Below are 17,933 nucleotides of genomic sequence, written 5' to 3'. Positions count from 1 at the left end.
ATAAAATACATACATGGCAGCACCAATACCTGCTTTGATGCGTAATATGTTATCAGAGATCTCTTGTATGCGCAGTTACCCTGTGTCTAAAATGGAGAGGCACAATGTGGGGTCTCATTTTCAAAAAGTATTATTTAACATGGTTTGTGTGTGTAAAGAAGTAACTCCCTTATGTGCCTCTTTTGTGATACTGAAGTGGGACATTAGCAATAAATGAAACTGATTTTACCCACCAACAGTCATAACCACACATTTATTTTCAGATTTATTTCACAGTTTGTCATAATGTAAACTTTCAGGCTGGAGCCCTAAAGCAAAATTGGTGCAATTTAACTCAGATTAAATCCTGGTTTTCTGGGAATCTGAAAGGGGCAGGGGTGAAAGAAGTGTTTGGTGTATAACTGTCCCTATCTGTTTAGCCAGTTAATATTGTATGGCTATAATTAGTCAATGATATGTATAATGTATGGAAATAAAGATAATGGGTGGGCTTATTTAAATAATCATTCAGCAGGATTTTAATGGCTATGGTTTTTCTGCTGCAATGTAAAAACATAGGTGTTACATTTAATGCCACAAGTCGTCAGCAGGTGTCTTGTCACAGCACACTCCTAATGTAATGTCCTCCTTTAACCTGAAAAACAAAATGCCACATTTTAAGCTGAAGTTTCTCTTTCCAGCTGGTGCTCACTGGAGCTCAATGTAAACTGTTTCTCAGCCACAGAGGACTTCAGAAGGAAACTGAATTTCTCTCTACAACCCACCCATTAAATTAACTTGAGCAGGGATCCCAGAGTGAAGGAAAATGGCATCTGGCAACTTACATGTAATTTTTCTATTTCAAACTGCTTCCTTTTTTAACCCCCCAAGTCTGAGGCATGGTGTGACTCTCCTTTATACAGGATGATGCCTCCCCGGAGAATAATATGCAAGCTGAAGTAACAGGTAAACTGAAACAGCACTTTAACAACATGCTACCCAAGCCGAACAACACTAATGCTGGGGTCTCGGTCATCATGGTAAGTAAATGCCGTCTTACGTGCAGATATTTATTTGTCTAACACATTTAAAGGACAGTAGTTCAAATGCCCTAGCAAAACCAAGCATAGTAAAGTGCGTGTGATCTGATACGATACATCCCTTATTTCAGCATAAGTGGGTCGTTGTTCAAGAGCAGCTAGGTCCTTTGAGATGCATTAATGTGAGCTGTACATATTTCTTTTAAACACACATTCAATGCAAAAATACTTGATAAAGCTCACCTACTAGTTTGGAAACCACTGAACCATTACAATAATATAAATTTAACTATGCCACTCTAGCAACACAGCATTTACTTCACTCAGGAGCCAGAGATTCCCCCCCCGCCCCCACTAACATGAAGATTTAGTAAGTGTAGTGTCACTGTCCCCCTTTAACAATTATTTGAATCTGTCCCCTTACACACATGTTCATGTACATTTATCTATATGAATTAAATAGGTGATGAGTTCAAAAGTAGGCATTGTAGTAACATCAAAATACTCACAAGAAGACAGACAAAATTGATTTCCAGTTGATGCTGTTGTCTACATTTCATTTGACAGTTTGACATGGCAGTTTAAAAGGGACTTCAGAGCTTCATTCTTTGAGACTGGATAAAACTGATGCTGAAAGCTGGTACAAAATTTAATAAGAGCAGTTTTAATTCTAACTTTCAGACCCTTTCCAATTTGCATGCCACTTCAGCTTGTTTCAGCTCTGACGCAGTACAGCATCTGACGCTTTCTTGGTATGGGATTTTTCTGTTACCCATACAGTCAATGAAAACTTTTGTTTTGGTTTCTTTCCCTTTAAGAAGTAATATGTAAAATTCATACCTGCCTAGTTGTGTATATTATCCCTGTGCTTCCCTCTCTGTCCCAAGGCATACTGAATGGGAAAAGTCAGTTAATGAAAATCAGTCCCAAACCTTTTTTCTGTGTCATCATTGCCCAGGTTTATCTGCAGCTCAGCATTTAATTTTAGCAAGTCCCTTAATTGGTATCATAGCATATCAAAGCGAGATCACTTTCTCTTTTATGTGTAAGAAAGCTGTTCAATGAAAACCCTCCATAGCATGACATGGCCACTTAGAATTAAGACAGGCTCTTTGGAGAAAAAAAAATCTTAGAACAGAATTTCAGCCACAGTTAATGCATGTGACACCATCATGTGGTAGATAAATGGAACTGCACAAAACTGCTGGTTCATGCTGTCTCTGGTGCTAAGAATGTCTTGCTGTAAAATTCTTATTTATGCAGCTTTTTTTTTTAGAATTTCAGAATGATTTTTTAAGTTTAAAATTGTTTCAGTGATGTTAGTTCTGCTTAAAAGTAAGTGTAGTTTCTATCCCTTGCTTCCTTCCTTCCTTCTTCCTCTCCCACTGCCTGCATTGCTTTCCTCTGAGTAGGTCCAAGGCAATGGTATGTACTAACTGCAATGTTTTGTTCTGCTGCACCCCATCCATGTTCTGAGTTAGACAAAATGAGAAAAGGAGAAATAACAGCTATCCTGAAAGGGGCAGACTTTTAGAACTGTACAAAAAACAGTAGTGGAATGTCTGTCAGTGACATTCCAGGCAAACACTTTTTTAGTGACTCTTGTAACTCTGCTTGTGTTTATATTTTTCACTTGCAAAACTCAGGTTTTGTGAAAGGGGAATTTGAAGGCAAGATGGGCCATAATGTTTCCAAGTAAACCTCCATCTTCGAAAAACTTGTGTGTATTAAAGCTAGTCCAGAATGAGGTAGGCCTAACTTTAACTAGCCCTCCATATTTACTCTCACGTGTTCACAAGAGGCTGAGTCAGCACCCAGTAAGATGCACCCTGGCATGAATCACTGTGGCTTTGGCAGCCTGTGTGATGCTCAGACCAGTCACTGCAGTGATCAGCAGTGTAGAGTATTCCCCCCCAGGAAAAGCAGAGTTAAACTTTGTGGGCTGTTTGCAAATAAGTATATCCCAATAATAAGTCATCTTTGTTCACAAAGTTGTAGTGAAGATGCTTCCTTCTTCAAGGACCAGTTAAGAGACAGGCAGTCGCCCTACCTCTTTCATACAGCCATTTTAATTAATTAGGGTGTCACAGTTCATCAGAGGGAACCGATGTACAACATCAATGCAATAATTCCCACCCTCAAATGCAAGCTCCAACAGCTGCGCAAAAAGTTATACGTGCAGGGAGGCTGGTTTACAAAGTATCGTACATATAACGAGGAAGGCTGACATTATACGCAAACAATGCCAAATGAGATGTAATCTCAACTATGCTGTCCAGAGTCTCAAAAATAACCCAGACATTATGATCAAGCCAGCTAACAACGGGGGTGCTGTTGAATAAGCCAAACTCTGAACAGGAGGCAGCCAGACAACTCTCCAACACCACATTTTACAGACCTCTCTCTGATCCCACTTTGGAATTCCAAAAGAAATTACAACGGCTACTTTAAGGAACTCCCTGCTGCTACCTGGGACCTTATTCACTCAGACACACCAACTGAGCCCCAGCCTGCATTATTCTATTTACTTCCCAAAATCCACAAACCAGGGAACCCCGGCTGCCCTATCGTTTCGGGTGTTGGCACCCTGGACTGTCCAGTTATGTGGATTCCCTCCTCAAACCCTGTGCTACCAACACTCCTGGCTATCTCTGGGATACCACTGACGTCCTGAGGAAATTACAAAACATTGAAAAAGTTCCTGGCGACATCATCCTTGCCACAATGGATGTAGAGGCTCTGTACACTAATATTCCACACAAAGATAGATTTACAAGCACTCAGGAGTACCACCCCTGATGTCACCAATCTGGTGTCTGACCTCTATAACTTTGTTCTCACACACAATTATTTCTGATTTGGGGACAATTTATACCTCCAGATCAGTGGAACTGCTAGGGGCAGCCGCATGGCTGCACAATATGCTAATATATTTGACCTGGAACAACAATTCCTCAGCTCTAGTACCCCTCCTCTACTTAAGATACATTGATGACATCTTTATGATTTGGACCCATGGTATTGAGACTCTAGAAGAATTCCACAGAGACTTCAACAATCTGCACCTTATCATTAATTTATGCCTTGATTACGCCACACAAGCACTACACTTCCTGGACCCTACAGTACAAATCAAGGGTGGCCTGATTGGTACCACACTCTACGGGAAACCCACTAATCGGTATACTTACCTACATGCTTCTAGCTTCCATCCCGCACACATAACTAGATCCATTGTTTACAGTTAAGCCGTTACGTACAATCACATTTGCTCTGCTCCTACTGACAGAGACCTAAAATTACACGATCTTTACCAAAGATTCATAATTACCCACCAGGAAAAATAAACAAAAAACCCACAGGGCCAGATGAATACCCAGCGACTCCAAGATAGGCCCCAAAAAGCCAATAACAGAACACTGCTGGTCATTACCTACAGCCCCCAACTCAAACCACTGCAACACATTAAGGATAGGTTGTAGGTCTTTAATCAGGATGCCACACTGCAGAAGGCCCTAGGTGACAGGCCTGTTGTCTCCTACAGACAACCTTTATCAGGATTCTCACCAACAACCACAGTCTATATCACAGGAACACCAATCCTGGAACTTTTCCTTGCAACAGGGCCCATTGCCAACTTTGTCCACATATGTGTTCTGGAGATACCTAACCAGGTTATTCACAGAATCACAGGCACATTCTCATGCCAGCAATGCCCAGCAGCTTTGTATATTGGACAGACTTCAAACGCTCTTAGACAAAGAATTAATGGGCATAAAACAGACATTAAAAACATTCCTGATTCACAAACTGGTCAGCCAGCATGTTAATGGAGTGGGCCATTCTGTTAATGACCTGAAAGTCTGCGTTTTACTGAAGAGGAATTTTCACAACACTCTTGAAAGAGAGACTGCTAAACTCTCTATTATATTCAAATTTGACACATTAACAGGTGGTTTGAACCAGGATGGGAATTTTCTGGGCATTATAGGGGCTCATTTGTATACCTGGCTTAATCTAATTCTTGATGTTCCTGCCACGCCCCCCCCCCCCCCCTTCTGCCCCTCTACTCTCTGATTTGCTCACCTTGATAGTATATAGTCTAGCACGGCTTTCTCTCTGTTGCTAATAAGGGGAAGAAGTTCTGGCCATTTGATCAGTCAAGGACTGCAGTCTGTCCTGCTCCTTACCCCTTTCTAGAGCTAACAAAACAAAAAGCCGTCAAGTAGCACTTTAAAGACTAGCAAAGTAGTTTGAGCTTCCGTGGGGCAGACCCACTTCTTCAGACCATAGCCATACCCGAACAGACTCAATATTTAAGGCACAGAGAATCAACAACAGTAATCAAGGAGGCCAAACCAGAAAAAAATGATCAAGGTGAGCAAATCAGAGAGTGGAGGGGTGGGGGAAGGTCAAGAATTAGATTAAGACAAGTATGCAGATGATAGTGACTCAGAAAGTTCCCATCCCGGTTCAAACCACATGTTAATGTGCTGAATTTGAATATAAAAGCCAGCTCGGCTGTTTCTCTTTGAAGAGTGGTGTGAAAGTTTTTTTCAGTAACACCTTTAACAGAATGCCCCATTTCATTAAAATGTTGACTAACTGGTTTGTGGATCTGGAGTGTTTTGCTGTCTAAGGGAGTTAGAAGTCTGTCCAATATACAAAGCATCTGGGCATTGTTGGCACATATGATGTTAGTAGAGGAGCATGAGAAAGTGCCTGTGATTCTGTGAGTAACCTGGTTGGGTCCAGTGATGGTATTTCCAGAGAAGATATGTGGACAAAGCTTCCTAGACCCGTAGTTGAGTTAGATTGTAAAAAAAGTTCCCTGCTAGGGGTGTCATCTAAATAGCAATAAGCATCCATAAGTCAGAACACTTACCCTAGCTTTTTACCGTCTCCACATAATCCTGTCCTTTAAACAGGCCTGGCTTCAGACTAGTAGTTCCAGGGTGGGGAGAATTGTCAGCTCCTCTCTTCTCTCTAAGGATAGAGCTGCCCTCTCCCTAACATCTAGGGTCATGAGACTCACCAGATTCCTTCCACCTATTTCTGTGGGGAGGGGAGACACCATCACCAAGTAACGAAGTAGCTGCCAACCAGGATAACTTACTGCTTTCACCCTCCACTCTTCCCTGCACCAAGTCACTGCTAAGGATGTTTCTAAACCTCAGTGTGAAAAGAATCGGAGAGGTAGCCGTAGCTTTGAAAACAAAAGAAGTCCTGTGGCACCTTATCGACTAAGAGCTATTTTGGAACATAAGCTTTTGTGGACAAAGAGCTGCTTCATCAGATGCATGAGTAGGGGGTGGAGAAACCCTAGGGTTTTGGGTTTGGTTTTTTTTTTCCCTGAGTAGCCCAGAATAACAAAAATGCAGCCTCAAATAAGCCTTACTATACCTAGCTCAGGTACAAATGCCTGTGCTTCACTTTTCATAAAGCTTTGAACACTAAAAGAGTGCATATTCCTAGACATAATACAAGCCTAGCAGGTAAACTGTAGTTTAGCACCAAAAATATTTTGTAGATTTATTACGGCCATTTATAGAATCAACAGACTTGTTTTCATGGATCTTAGCACTACTACTTGAAGGCCTTCCATGCCTTAATGAACACAAAACAAAGAACTTACATGGCATTAGGGCTTTAAAAGAAAACATATATAAACTTTAAATCTACAGTGGCTGTATAAACTAACAGATATAATGAGAAGCCAGGTTACACAAATGCTTTGTCAGCAGCTCTTGAAAAACAATTGCAGAAAGCATTTGGACATGCAGAGGATAGAATGCCCTCCATTTTTTACCAGCGGGTTCTTCTGTAAACATTTACAGTTTGATTTAGCTTGCAAATCAAAGTTGCCATTGTAGCAGTAGTATCAGATATTTAAAAAAAAAATTCTGAGGATACTCCACAGTTCCTCAATTTCCCATGTTTCTCCTTCCACCCAGTGAACAAACACTGTTATGTTGTTAATTATCCAACAACTATTTCCGGTAAAAATCATGCAAGTTTAACAGGCATAAGAAAGTGTTCCAGTTTAAATGAGCAAACAAATTCCTGAGACCACCAGTATAAATTCTTTGCAAACCCCTATGCTCCTGCTGCAACCTGGGGTTTGTCACAGGTTTAAGAAATATATGTGCTCCTTGTTAAAATATTGGCATAACATTTACAACATGGATTTTGGTGAAAAATAAATCCTGAGGAAATTGCTTCCTCTATGGTGTTGTAACCATTCCTGCTTGCTGGTCTACATCAGACTTGAGATAAAGGGTTTTATTTAAAACTTCCTCACCCTTAGTTCTATTAGTTTTTAATAGAGAACTTGTTCTCACTTACCTGCTGTGCCCTGTGCAGATGATCAGTGCTCCCCCACCTCCACCAACACACTACAATTTGCTAAGATTTCTCATGTTATTTCTCCTTTTTCTGAGTCTAATGCATGCCCCCAAATGTGTGTGTTGTGCATTGTTTTAATGGGACAAGTAATGTGTGTCACTGGTGTAACTTATTTTATATTCCTTTTTTAGAACACAGCTCTAGATAAGGAAAGTCAGGTCTTCTGCAGCAAGCACTCTCAGGACTCTAGTAGAGCTGCTATGCAGAAATCTTCTGTGCTTATTGCTGCAGCTGAAGATCTTCATGTGGCTGAGTCCAAGAACCTCTCCCCTGCTTCTTCTGAGCCAATCAGATCCCCTGCACAGCTTGCATCCTCATGTCATGACCATGCTGGGGAAGAGCCTACTCTGTAGAAGTTATTTCAACCAAAGCCTACTGCGAGGCCAGGAGATCTCTTCAACTTAATGAACCCCGGCCCCCCACCCCGAGCTCATCAGAGCTGTAGTTTTTTAGTTTGCTTGCACTCTCCTGTGGCTAGTCCACAGTCAGTATGTGCGAGTGCATGAAATGTGTTCTGTAGCTGTGAGTGCTCTCCTAGCCTTTGCCTTCTGAACGTGAAGGGGAGAAAGTCAGAATTTTTAGATTGGTTTTTAATTACCAGTGTTCATTTATGGAAATGCGTTTCTCATGAACTAGGAATCCGAATAGCTTAACCTGACATGTAGATAAACGTGAATTTCCAGTGGATGAACAATTAGTTATGAGGCCTCCTTTCTGCAACCGCCATCTCAACAGAACCTGTTCCCAGAAAAAGGGGTTTGCGCACACACAAAGCTGTATTTGTTTCCTGTTGAAGTAGCTACATTGGGTTGAATTTACCTGAACTGTAGAGGCAAGCTGCCTCGAAAAACTTCAGTGAATTAACTGTACAACATTGAAAGGAAAGGGATCCTTTTTCTTCAATACCAGACTTCAAGATAGTGTTTAGATAGTATGACCTTCAAGTGATGTTGGATGTAATAACATGAACAGTGGGCAGTTATTGGTTTGAAGACTGCAGTTAAGGAAGCTTTTTCATTCCAGCTATTATGTATCCTCCCCACACAATCACAGTATTAGAAACAAAAAAACTTTCAAATGGAAACCTTGCTGCATGTCACATAAGCTAAGATGGAGCATTTCCTAGTTCTAAGGCAAGCTGGCCAATAGAAGAACTACCCCAATTAGCCACTAATATTTTATTACTATCCTCTTCATTTATTGCTGGAACTGGAAAACATAATTGGGAGACCACGGATCCTTAATCTGCAGTCAAGATAGAGGCATTTTATCTCTGATACTGCTTGGTTCAATAGTGTATGTACTCTGCTTATTCATTTCCTCTTCTCATTACGGAGAAGAATTGGTCCTAGTTCATTTTCTCTGTTAGCCATTACTTTATACTAGAATTGTAACAGACCTGCAATAAACTTTCTTCATGAAAAGAAACATTAGTCATGTATTCCTGTGAGAACTCAATTTCTGGACTACACAGGCAAGTTGAGTGGATCAGTGAGGAACAATTGTCCCTCTGGAGACACATAAGGCCCACATTGTCTCCAAAGGAAACCAGTACATCATGAGACAATCAGTAGGGATGCCCATGTTGTTCTGTAAGTGATGAGAGATGCTCTCTGGTTAGCTGACAGTCACCCATGTGGCCCAAAATGCTTTCAAAGGTAATGCGTTTATGACATGCCAGGGTCTTGGGGTAGTGTGATTTGGTTTTAGGGTCTTCACTGCTGATCTATAGGTCAACCAGCCAATAACTTTTGTATCTAAATTTCATTAAAATATACATGTATTTATCAGTTTTGTTACTGGGATAAGGGAGACCGCCTCATTTTAAAAGACCTAGATTAAAGCATGTTTAACAGTTTGAACCCTGTTCAAACTATTTCATTAAATAAAATATATTGCCAAGTCTGAAGATAATGTCTGCATCTCAGAGTACAAAAACTAGTCAAACATCATGCAGACAGTAACATTTGTTATACATCCTGTGAATTTTACATTTAACATGCCTTGCTTGAGTAGGGTCTACAAGAAAAAAGAGAAGTTACTCACCGTAGTAACGGTGGTTCTTCGAGATGTGTCCCCATGGGTGCTCCACAATAGGTGACGGCTTGGCCGGCGCCGCAGATCGGATCTTCCAAGCAGTTTCTGCCAGACCGCGCATGCGCCGGCGCGCGCCGCTCCCTGGCGCGCTCCTGGCCATGTGCGCAATCCGGTCCCCGCCAGTTCCTCGACCAACCGCCTCGGGTGCCCCTGCAAAACACTAACAGAGATCCGAAGCGGGGAGGATGGGCGGGAAGTGGAGCACCCACGGGGACACATCTCGAAGAACCACCGTTACTACGGTGAGTAACTTCTCTTTCTTCTTCGAGTGTCCCCGTGGGTGCTCCACAATAGGTGACTACCCAGCAGTAACCCAAGATAGGTGGTGGGTAATCGGACTAAGTGCAGCTGGTCCCCGAGAGGACCGCTGCGGAGAGACGGGTATCCTCTTGGAATACCCTGTGAAGGGCGTAATGTTTGGCGAAGGTGTCGTAGGATGACCAGGTCGCCGCTCTGCAAATGTCTTTCAATGCAACGCCCTTGAAAAAGGCTGTTGATGCTGCCACCGCCTTGGTGGAATGAGCCCTGGGAGTGGCCGACAAAGGAGTCTTTTTGAGCTCATAGCACATTTTTATGCAGGATACAATGTGCTTTGAAATTCTCTGCGATGAGAGACCTTCTCCTTTTGATTTGGGAGCGAGGGAGACTAGGAGTCTATCCGTTTTCCGGAAGGACTTGGTCCTGTCTACGTAGAAGGCTAGCGCCCTCCTCACGTCCAGGAGGTGTAGGCGCGCCTCTTCGCTGGAGGTATGAGGCTTTGGATAAAACGAGGGTAGAACAATAGGTTCATTGATGTGAAACTCGGAAGAAACTTTGGGAACAAAGGCTGGATGCAGCCGTATGGTTACCGCCTCCTTGGAAAAGACAGTGCAGGGTGGCGTTGCCATGACTGCCGCAAGCTCGCTCACCCGACGAGCCGACGTAATTGCAAGAAGAAAGGTCATCTTTATTGTAAGGAGGCGAAGGGGAACTGTGGCCAAGGGCTCGAACGGTGGTCCCATGAGTGTGGTAAGCACCAGGTCCAAGCTCCACGAGGGTGGAATCGGTTCCCGAGGGGGGTACAGGTTTACCAACCCTTTGAGGAACCTGGTAACCATAGGGTGGGCGAACACCGTGTGCCCCCCATCCTCATGTCTGAACGCCGAGATGGCGGCAAGGTGGACCTTTAACGAGGATAGCGAGAGTCCTGCTCTCTTGAGGTCCAGTAAATACTCTAGAATTGTAGGTATAGGCACCGAAAGGGGGGCCAGCTGCTTGGTAGAACACCAAGCCATGAAGCGAGTCCATTTTTGTTTGTAGGTTTTCCTAGTGGAAGTCCTCCTGCTACTTTCTAGGACTTGCTGTACTTCCACTGTGCATGTGCTCTCTAGGGAGCTGAGCCATGGATTAGCCACGCTTGCAGTCGCAGGCTTTGGGGGTGCGGATGCACTATGGACCCCTGGGCTTGCGTGAGCAGATCCGGCGCCACCGGAAGAGGCATCGGTGGGCGGTCCGACATGCGCAGGAGTAGGGGGAACCATTGTTGGCGATCCCACGTTGGGACTATCAGGATCATCCGAGCCTTTTCTCTCCTGGCTTTTTGCAGAACCTTGTGGATCAGCACTGCGGGGGGAAACGCGTAAAGCAGGGGGCCCCCCCACGGGATCGCAAACGCGTCCCCCAGGGATCCCCGGCCCAGCCCTGCTCTGGAGGAGAATCGTGGGCACTGTTTGTTGTGCTGAGTGGCAAACAGATCTATTTGGGGAAACCCCCATGCGTGGAAAATCGGCCGTAGTAGATCGGGACGGATCTGCCACTCGTGGGTGAGCGCAAAACGCCTGCTCAACTGGTCTGCCTTCACGTTGTGCGCGCCCGGCAAGTATGAGGCTCTCAGGATTATATCGTGGGCGATGCACCAGTTCCATAGGCGGACTGCTTCCGCGCATAAGGTACGGGATCGAGCTCCTCCTTGCCTGTTTATGTAAAACATGGTGGAGGTATTGTCCGTACTGATCCCGACGACTTTGCCTCGTATACGGTCTCGAAAGTGTTTGCAGGCGTTGAACACTGCTCTGAGCTCTAGAACATTGATATGTAGAGACTGTTCCGTGGGTGACCACAGTCCTTGAGCCACCTCTTCGCCCATGTGCGCTCCCCACCCTATGAGGGAGGCATCCGTAGTGAGGAAAACCGATATTTGCGGCTGATGGAAGGGTACCCCTGTTAGCAAGTTCCCGGGGTTTACCCACCATTGCAGGGATTCGCGCACCCCAGGTGAGGGCGACACCACCCTGTGAACGGTGTGTACTGCCGGCTTGTATACACTTGCCAGCCAATGTTGCATGCTGCGCATGTGCAACCTGGCGTTCTGTACCACAAACGTCGCCGCTGCCATGTGGCCCAGCAGCTGCAAGCACGTCAAGACCGGCACTGTAGGGCTGAAGGTGATGACCTGCACGAGGGAACCGATGGCTCGAAAGCGAGCCTCTGGTAGGTATACTCTCGCCGAGACCGAGTTTATGCGAGCCCCTATGAACTCTATGTCCTGTGAGGGGTCTATCTTTGATTTTGCCAGATTGATAACCAGGCCAACTGAGGAGAACGTGTTTGCTGTGACACGTATCATGCGGAGGACCTCCCTTTTCGAGGTCCCTTTGAGCAGGCAGTCGTCCAGATATGGGAAGATAAACACCCCCTGTCTGTGCAGGTAGGCTGACACCACTGCCAAGGTCTTGGTGAAGACTCTGGGGGCCGAGGAAAGGCCAAACGGTAGGACCTTGTATTGGAAGTGTTCGTTGCCCACCATGAACCGGAGAAAACGCCGGTGAGCCGGATGGATGGTTATGTGGAAGTACGCGTCTTGTAGATCGAGGGCTGCGAACCAGTCTCCATCGTCCAGTGCTGTAAGGATGGAGGCAATCGTGATCATCCGAAAACGTTGCTTGCGTAGATACCTGTTGAGGCCATGAAGGTCTAAGATGGGCCTCCAGCCTCCTGTCTTTTTCTTCGTCAGGAAATACCGAGAGTAGAACCCTTTCCCTTGCAGTTGCTCCGGCACCTTCTCCACCGCCCCTAAGAACTCGAGGTGGGCCACCTCCTGCCTGAGCCTGGCTACATAGGAGGCCTCCTGAGGGTGGGGCTTGGGCGGGGGTCGCGGCGGCGGGAGCGACTGGAAGGGGATGGCGTACCCCGTGGCTATGATCTCCAGCACCCATTTGTCTGTGGTGATCCTTTGCCACTGGTCGTAGAATGGTCGGAGGCGATGGTGAAAAAGCCGTTTCGGATGATCTTGTGCAATGGTGGTGATGGCGCAGCCCTGGATCTGTATGTCAAACTTGTGGCCTTTGGCCCCGCCCCGAGGACGGACGGCCCTGTTGTGAGCGTCGCCTGGGGGTTCTGTACTGCTGGTGCTGCTGATGCCGCCCTTGCTCGTAACCCCTGTGATACTGGGGGCGCTGTTGCTGGTACTGGTACCGCCTTTGCTGTGGGTAGTACCTTTTCTTTGAGTATGGAGGGGTGTAAATCCCCAGGGTCCTGAGTGTGGCTCTTGAATCTTTACTGGAATGAAGGACCGAGTCAGTTGATTCAGCAAACAGCTTCTGCAAGTCGAAGGGAAGGTCGACTATCTTCGCTTGCAGATCTCTCGGTATACCCGAGGTCTGGAGCCAGGACTCCCGTCGCATCACCACTGCAGTTGCTGTGGAACGTGCTGCCGTGTCCGCAACGTCCAAAGCAATCTGGACTTCCATCCTCGCAGCCGCGTAGCCCTCTTGCACTATGGCCTTGAGGACCGGCTTTTTGTCCTCTGGAAGCGAGTCCATGAGGGAAGTTAATCTGGCATAGTTGTCAAAATTATGGTTCGCCAAGTGCGCTGCGTAAATTTGCCATGCGCAACGTTAAGGTGGAGGAGGAGTAGACCTTTCTGCCGAACAGCTCTAGCTTCTTGGCATCTCTGTCCGTTCCCCCTGTTTTAAATTGAGATGTTTTTAGTCTTTGTTGCGAGGACTCCACCACCAAGGAGTTTGGCTGGGGGTGGCTAAACAAGAACTCCATGCCCTTCGCCGGCACGAAGTATTTCTTATCCGCTCTCTTTTGAACAGGCGGAATAGTTGCAGGGGTCTGCCATATGGTAGTGGCGGACTCCAAGATCGCTTCATCAAGCGGTATTGCTACTCTGGAGGAGGCCGGGGAGCTCAAATTTTTAAGGAGCTTATGATGTTTCTCTTGCACTTGCGCTGTCTGGATGCCTTGCGTGAAAGCTACCCTCTTAAACAGCTCCTGAAACTGTTTGAGATCGTCCTTAGGATGGACGTCCCCTAAGGCCGTGGCCTCATCCGGGGAGGAAAACGAGGAACCGCTGGGGTACATTTCTTTGGACCCTTCCGGTTCTTGATGGTGATGGTGCGCCCTCTCGCTGGAGATATGCGAGGGAAAATCTCGTGGGTCTACGTCCAGTCCCCCCTGGGACGTTTGAGTCCCTGTCCCCGATCGCGATTGCCCTCGGGGGTACGAGGTAGTATGTGGGGATCTTTCCCTGGTAGATTGCCGATGGTGTCCATGCCCCGCGTGGTAGGGACGACCATGGCAGTATAGGCACTGTTCCTGGGAAGGTGACCTTGACCATTCCCTTTGCATGTACCCTCTGTATCTGGGAGAGGGGGATCATCGAGACACTGGAGAGAGCGATTTTGCATAATAGTCCAGCGTTTCAAATCCCAGGAAGGGTGAGGGTGGTGCCAGCCATGGGGAGGCTGATTGCAGGAAAGGAGAAGGGGGCTCCGGGTAGGCTAGGGGGGACCCCTGCCTTCTGGTTGGAGTCTGCAACATGAGCGGAGGGCTGTGAGAAAAGAGCTCCACAGCCCTGTCTGGAGAGGGGCTGCAGTGCCTTCTCTTGTGTGCAGCCTTTCCCCTCCCTAAGGGAGGTAACTCCGCCCCCTGATGGGCGGGGGATCCCGGCCCTGTCGGCACCGTGCTAGGCACGCTCGAAGGCGGTGCCGCACGTGCGGAGTGCTTCTGTGCCTGCAGGCTAGGTGCCTGCGTGCTCCGGCGGTCGGTGCCGCTGGTACCGGCGCTTGCTTAGCCGCCGCCCTGCCTGCGGTGCGGGGCGGCTGGCTGATCATCGGAGGCTGAGCCGCTTCCACGTGGCTCTCCGTGCCGCCGCCGATCAGCTGTTGCTGCGGCTGGGGGCTGCTTGCTCCTCCCGTCCCGCTCACCGTTGCTGCCGGCAGGGATCGGGTTGGAGAAACTCTCCTCCGTTTTTGCGCTGATGGAGTGAGGGAGGCAGCTTTTCTTCTAAGGGCCCCGGAGGGTCCCTCCTGCTGCGGCCGCTCCAGCATGTCTGGCTGGAGGGCCTTGTCAAGAAGCAGCAGTTTAATCCTCATCTCCCTGTCTCTCCGTGCTCTTGTTGTTAATTTTGCACAGAAGGCGCAGTTTTGTGCCACATGGGACTCCCCCAGGCACCTGATGCAGAGACTGTGCCCATCGGACACTGGCATCGCCTCTCGGCAGGACTCACATTTTTTAAAGCCTGAGGAGGACATTGTTGGTGAGTCTTTGAGTTTGTTTATGGGTACTTAGCACCCTCTTTGTGCTGTTTCCCCGTCCGATGGCCTGCCTCAGCAGGAGGGCTGATGGCCCTAGCTCCCGGCCTCCGGCGCTTGTTACTGGGACTGGCTTGAGCTGTCCCTCCGTAGCTTGTTTGTTGTTTGTTTGTTTGTTTTTTTTTCACAAAATAACAACCGGCTACTTATGGTAGCCTAAATAACTGAAAACTTTAAAGAGAAAACAATTAAAGTCGTTGAATACGCTATGTGGCTTTAGCCTAGTCGGATTCCGTCTGCAGCCGACGGCGGTTGAGAGGAACTGGCGGGGACCGGATCGCGCACATGGCCAGGAGCGCGCCAGGGAGCGGCGCGCGCCGGCGCATGTGCGGTCCGGCAGAAACTGCTTGGAAGATCCGATCTGCGGCGCCGGCCAAGCCGTCACCTATTGTGGAGCACCCACGGGGACACTCGAAGAAGAAGTCTGATTTTTAGATGGCCCATGGAAAAGGGATATAAATGCAATGTAGGCTGCAGCAAAGGTGCCTCTAGCATAGGAGATAGTATGCTAGAAGTGACATGAGTAGAATAAAGTGACTGAACTGGATGATTGAAGGCATGTGATAGGAAGAACCAGCAAAGGGACCAAAGGAGGACTAGAAACAGTTGTTGGGAGTGGTCAAGTTACATACTAAAGGCAGGGAGACCCAAAGAAGTTGAAATGTGCTAAGGAATTAGTCAATTACTTTAGGTGTGGAGAGGACCTACAGATGTTTTCCTTGAGGTAGCACGAATTAGTAACAGTATCAAAGGGGCAGAAATTGTCATCAAAAATGGCATTAAGGTTTTTACCCTGACCAGCAGTCATGATGCAGGAATCCTCAGTGATAACTGAGTTGAGCTTGTGAAACATCAAGAAACCAAGGCCTGAGAGGCAAACTGAGAGGTAATCAGACTGTCGGTGGTTTAGTGGCAGTAGTTAAAACCATGTAACTAGAAGGCATTGCCAAGGATAGAATCCTGAGAGCTGCTGATGGAGCGCAGAAGAGTGAAAAGAGTAGTAGTATGGTGGAAGTGCAGAGAGGAGAAGAAAATTGATTATGTGGCTTTTGTACTGAAGGATGAGAATAGTAAAGAGGACTGAGCCTTTAAACATCTAGTGCCAAGGTAAAATGAATGGATTTTGAAATGTTGGCAGGGGCAATAAAGAGTTGATTTTCCTCAAGAATGCAAATGGAAATAACAAAAATCAGAAGGAAAAGCAGAAAGTTGGAAAAAGACCTATCAGGAGCAAGCCTAGCTCTTTCTGCAGCAAACTCTCCCCCTGTAAAACTTCAGTGGCAGGAACAAAGCAAAAGTACAAAATGTCATAAACCAAACTTGTATGTGGTATTGTAACCGTGTGTTTCAGGATATTAGCAAGACAGGTGGGCTGAGGTAATATCTTATTGCACCAACTTCTGTTGGTGAGAGAAATTTTCAATCTTACAAAGAGCTCTTTTTTGGGCCTCTCTCAGAACGTGGGTCTACATGCTGATTTGCCATTTAAAAAAGGGATTGCCTTAGCATCCGCAAAGGTCATATATGAGGTTTTAGTTTCCACAAATGTAATTCCTAATTTTCTAGTTTAGCCAGGGGTAAAGTATGGTGCCCTAGCCTTCAGTACAAGGGTAGGAGATAAATCACTTGATCATTGTCTTCTGTTCTGGATGGACCTTTGGTCTGATCCAGTATGGCCATTCTTATGTTCTAAACACAAAATTCTGTTTATCAATAGACATTTCCTAATTTATCAACTTTGGCTAGCTGTTAGCATTATTTGCTTGCTTCTAAATTTTTTTTGGGGGGGAGGGGGTGAGAGGCCACTGACCCACAGCCAAATACAGAGAGGGAATTGGGGTGCAAGGGAAGGGGGGGTCTCAGGAGAGTTTATGGGGTGCTAGGTCTGCGTGTCAGAATTCCAGCCAATCAAAGCAGCAGTAGGAAGCCCCCAGACAGGCTGCCAAGGTCGCTGCTGCTCCCACTGCCTTCCGCCAGCTGGGAGAAAAGCAAGTGTCAGTCGAACCACTTCCTGCCCCCTCCCCCAAGCCATTGTCTGGATCTGGCCCTCAGCTTGCCTGATCCAGCATGCCAGGCTCCAAACCCTCCACCCCACCCTGGAGGGGAGCCCTGAGCCTCGGTGTCTGGATCCAGATAAACAGCTGTCCAACGCCAGACCAAGGGCCAGGGGTTCCCCACCAGACATACCTGAATAGGAGTACTAATTGTCCTTTTGCCCAGTAATAGCCTGATTTATGTATCACATTGAGTACTTAAGACTTCCCAGTTATCACTGAGGTTTAGTTCCAAGATCAGGCTAAAACTGTAGCTGGGAACCCTGGTATGACAGTTGGAACACTCACACATATAGCAACTGTATATACAATTGTTTAGCAGAGTCAAACACCAACCCAGTAAGGTAGGCAGAATTAATACAGAATGTACATTTGCACATCACTATACTCACCAGCCCTTGCAGAACAACCTGAAACATTAGCCATTATCTTCCTCATCACCACTGACCATCATCCTGGCACCTCCCCTAGGCCAGGATACACTCTTCTGATCTAGTTTGTGGACACGACTATATCTTTTACATATTCAGCTGAGGTTTCCGCCATCTTCAATATTTGGGTTTCCTCACCCTCGTCATGTTGGGGTGTCCTGCTATAGATTAGATTAGTATATTAGTGACTTCAACCTGTCGTACGGGTTACTTTGTTGCCATGGCTGTCTTATGGACAGATATCTGAGAATGTTCCATCCAAAAGCTGCTGTTAGCTCATTCATGTTCCTACAGGTGGCTGGTATCATTATGAGCAAAATTATCCTTTACACATTTCCAGTTCCCCAA

The 17,933-nt window shown here is 46.6% G+C and overlaps 1 protein-coding gene and 1 long non-coding RNA gene across 3 annotated transcripts in view; one reads left to right on the top strand and one right to left on the bottom strand.

Moving 5' to 3' along the window:
• Window positions 1-8,806, top strand: part of DCLK2 (doublecortin like kinase 2) — a 151,702-nt gene extending 142,896 nt beyond the window's left edge. For both annotated transcript variants that reach the window (XM_074991901.1, XM_074991900.1), the window contains 2 exons: window positions 903-1,019; window positions 7,556-8,806. In XM_074991901.1, coding sequence (XP_074848002.1) covers window positions 903-1,019; window positions 7,556-7,777 — 339 coding nt within the window. In that variant the 3' untranslated portion in view covers window positions 7,778-8,806. The remainder of the gene's footprint in view (window positions 1-902; window positions 1,020-7,555) is intronic.
• LOC142012098 (uncharacterized) lies at window positions 496-17,640 on the bottom strand. The gene is made up of 3 exons (XR_012645261.1): window positions 17,547-17,640; window positions 1,529-1,656; window positions 496-634 (listed from the first exon to the last, which is right to left on the bottom strand). It is a non-coding gene; the product is annotated as an uncharacterized LOC142012098 (long non-coding RNA).
• Between the last annotated feature and the right edge of the window lie 293 nt (window positions 17,641-17,933).

This window comes from Carettochelys insculpta, chromosome 4 (genome assembly GCF_033958435.1).
Source record: "Carettochelys insculpta isolate YL-2023 chromosome 4, ASM3395843v1, whole genome shotgun sequence".
Taxonomy (NCBI): domain Eukaryota; kingdom Metazoa; phylum Chordata; order Testudines; family Carettochelyidae; genus Carettochelys; species Carettochelys insculpta.
The sequence above is the reverse complement of the archived record's forward strand: the minus strand, read 5'-3'. Positions and strand labels throughout refer to the sequence as shown.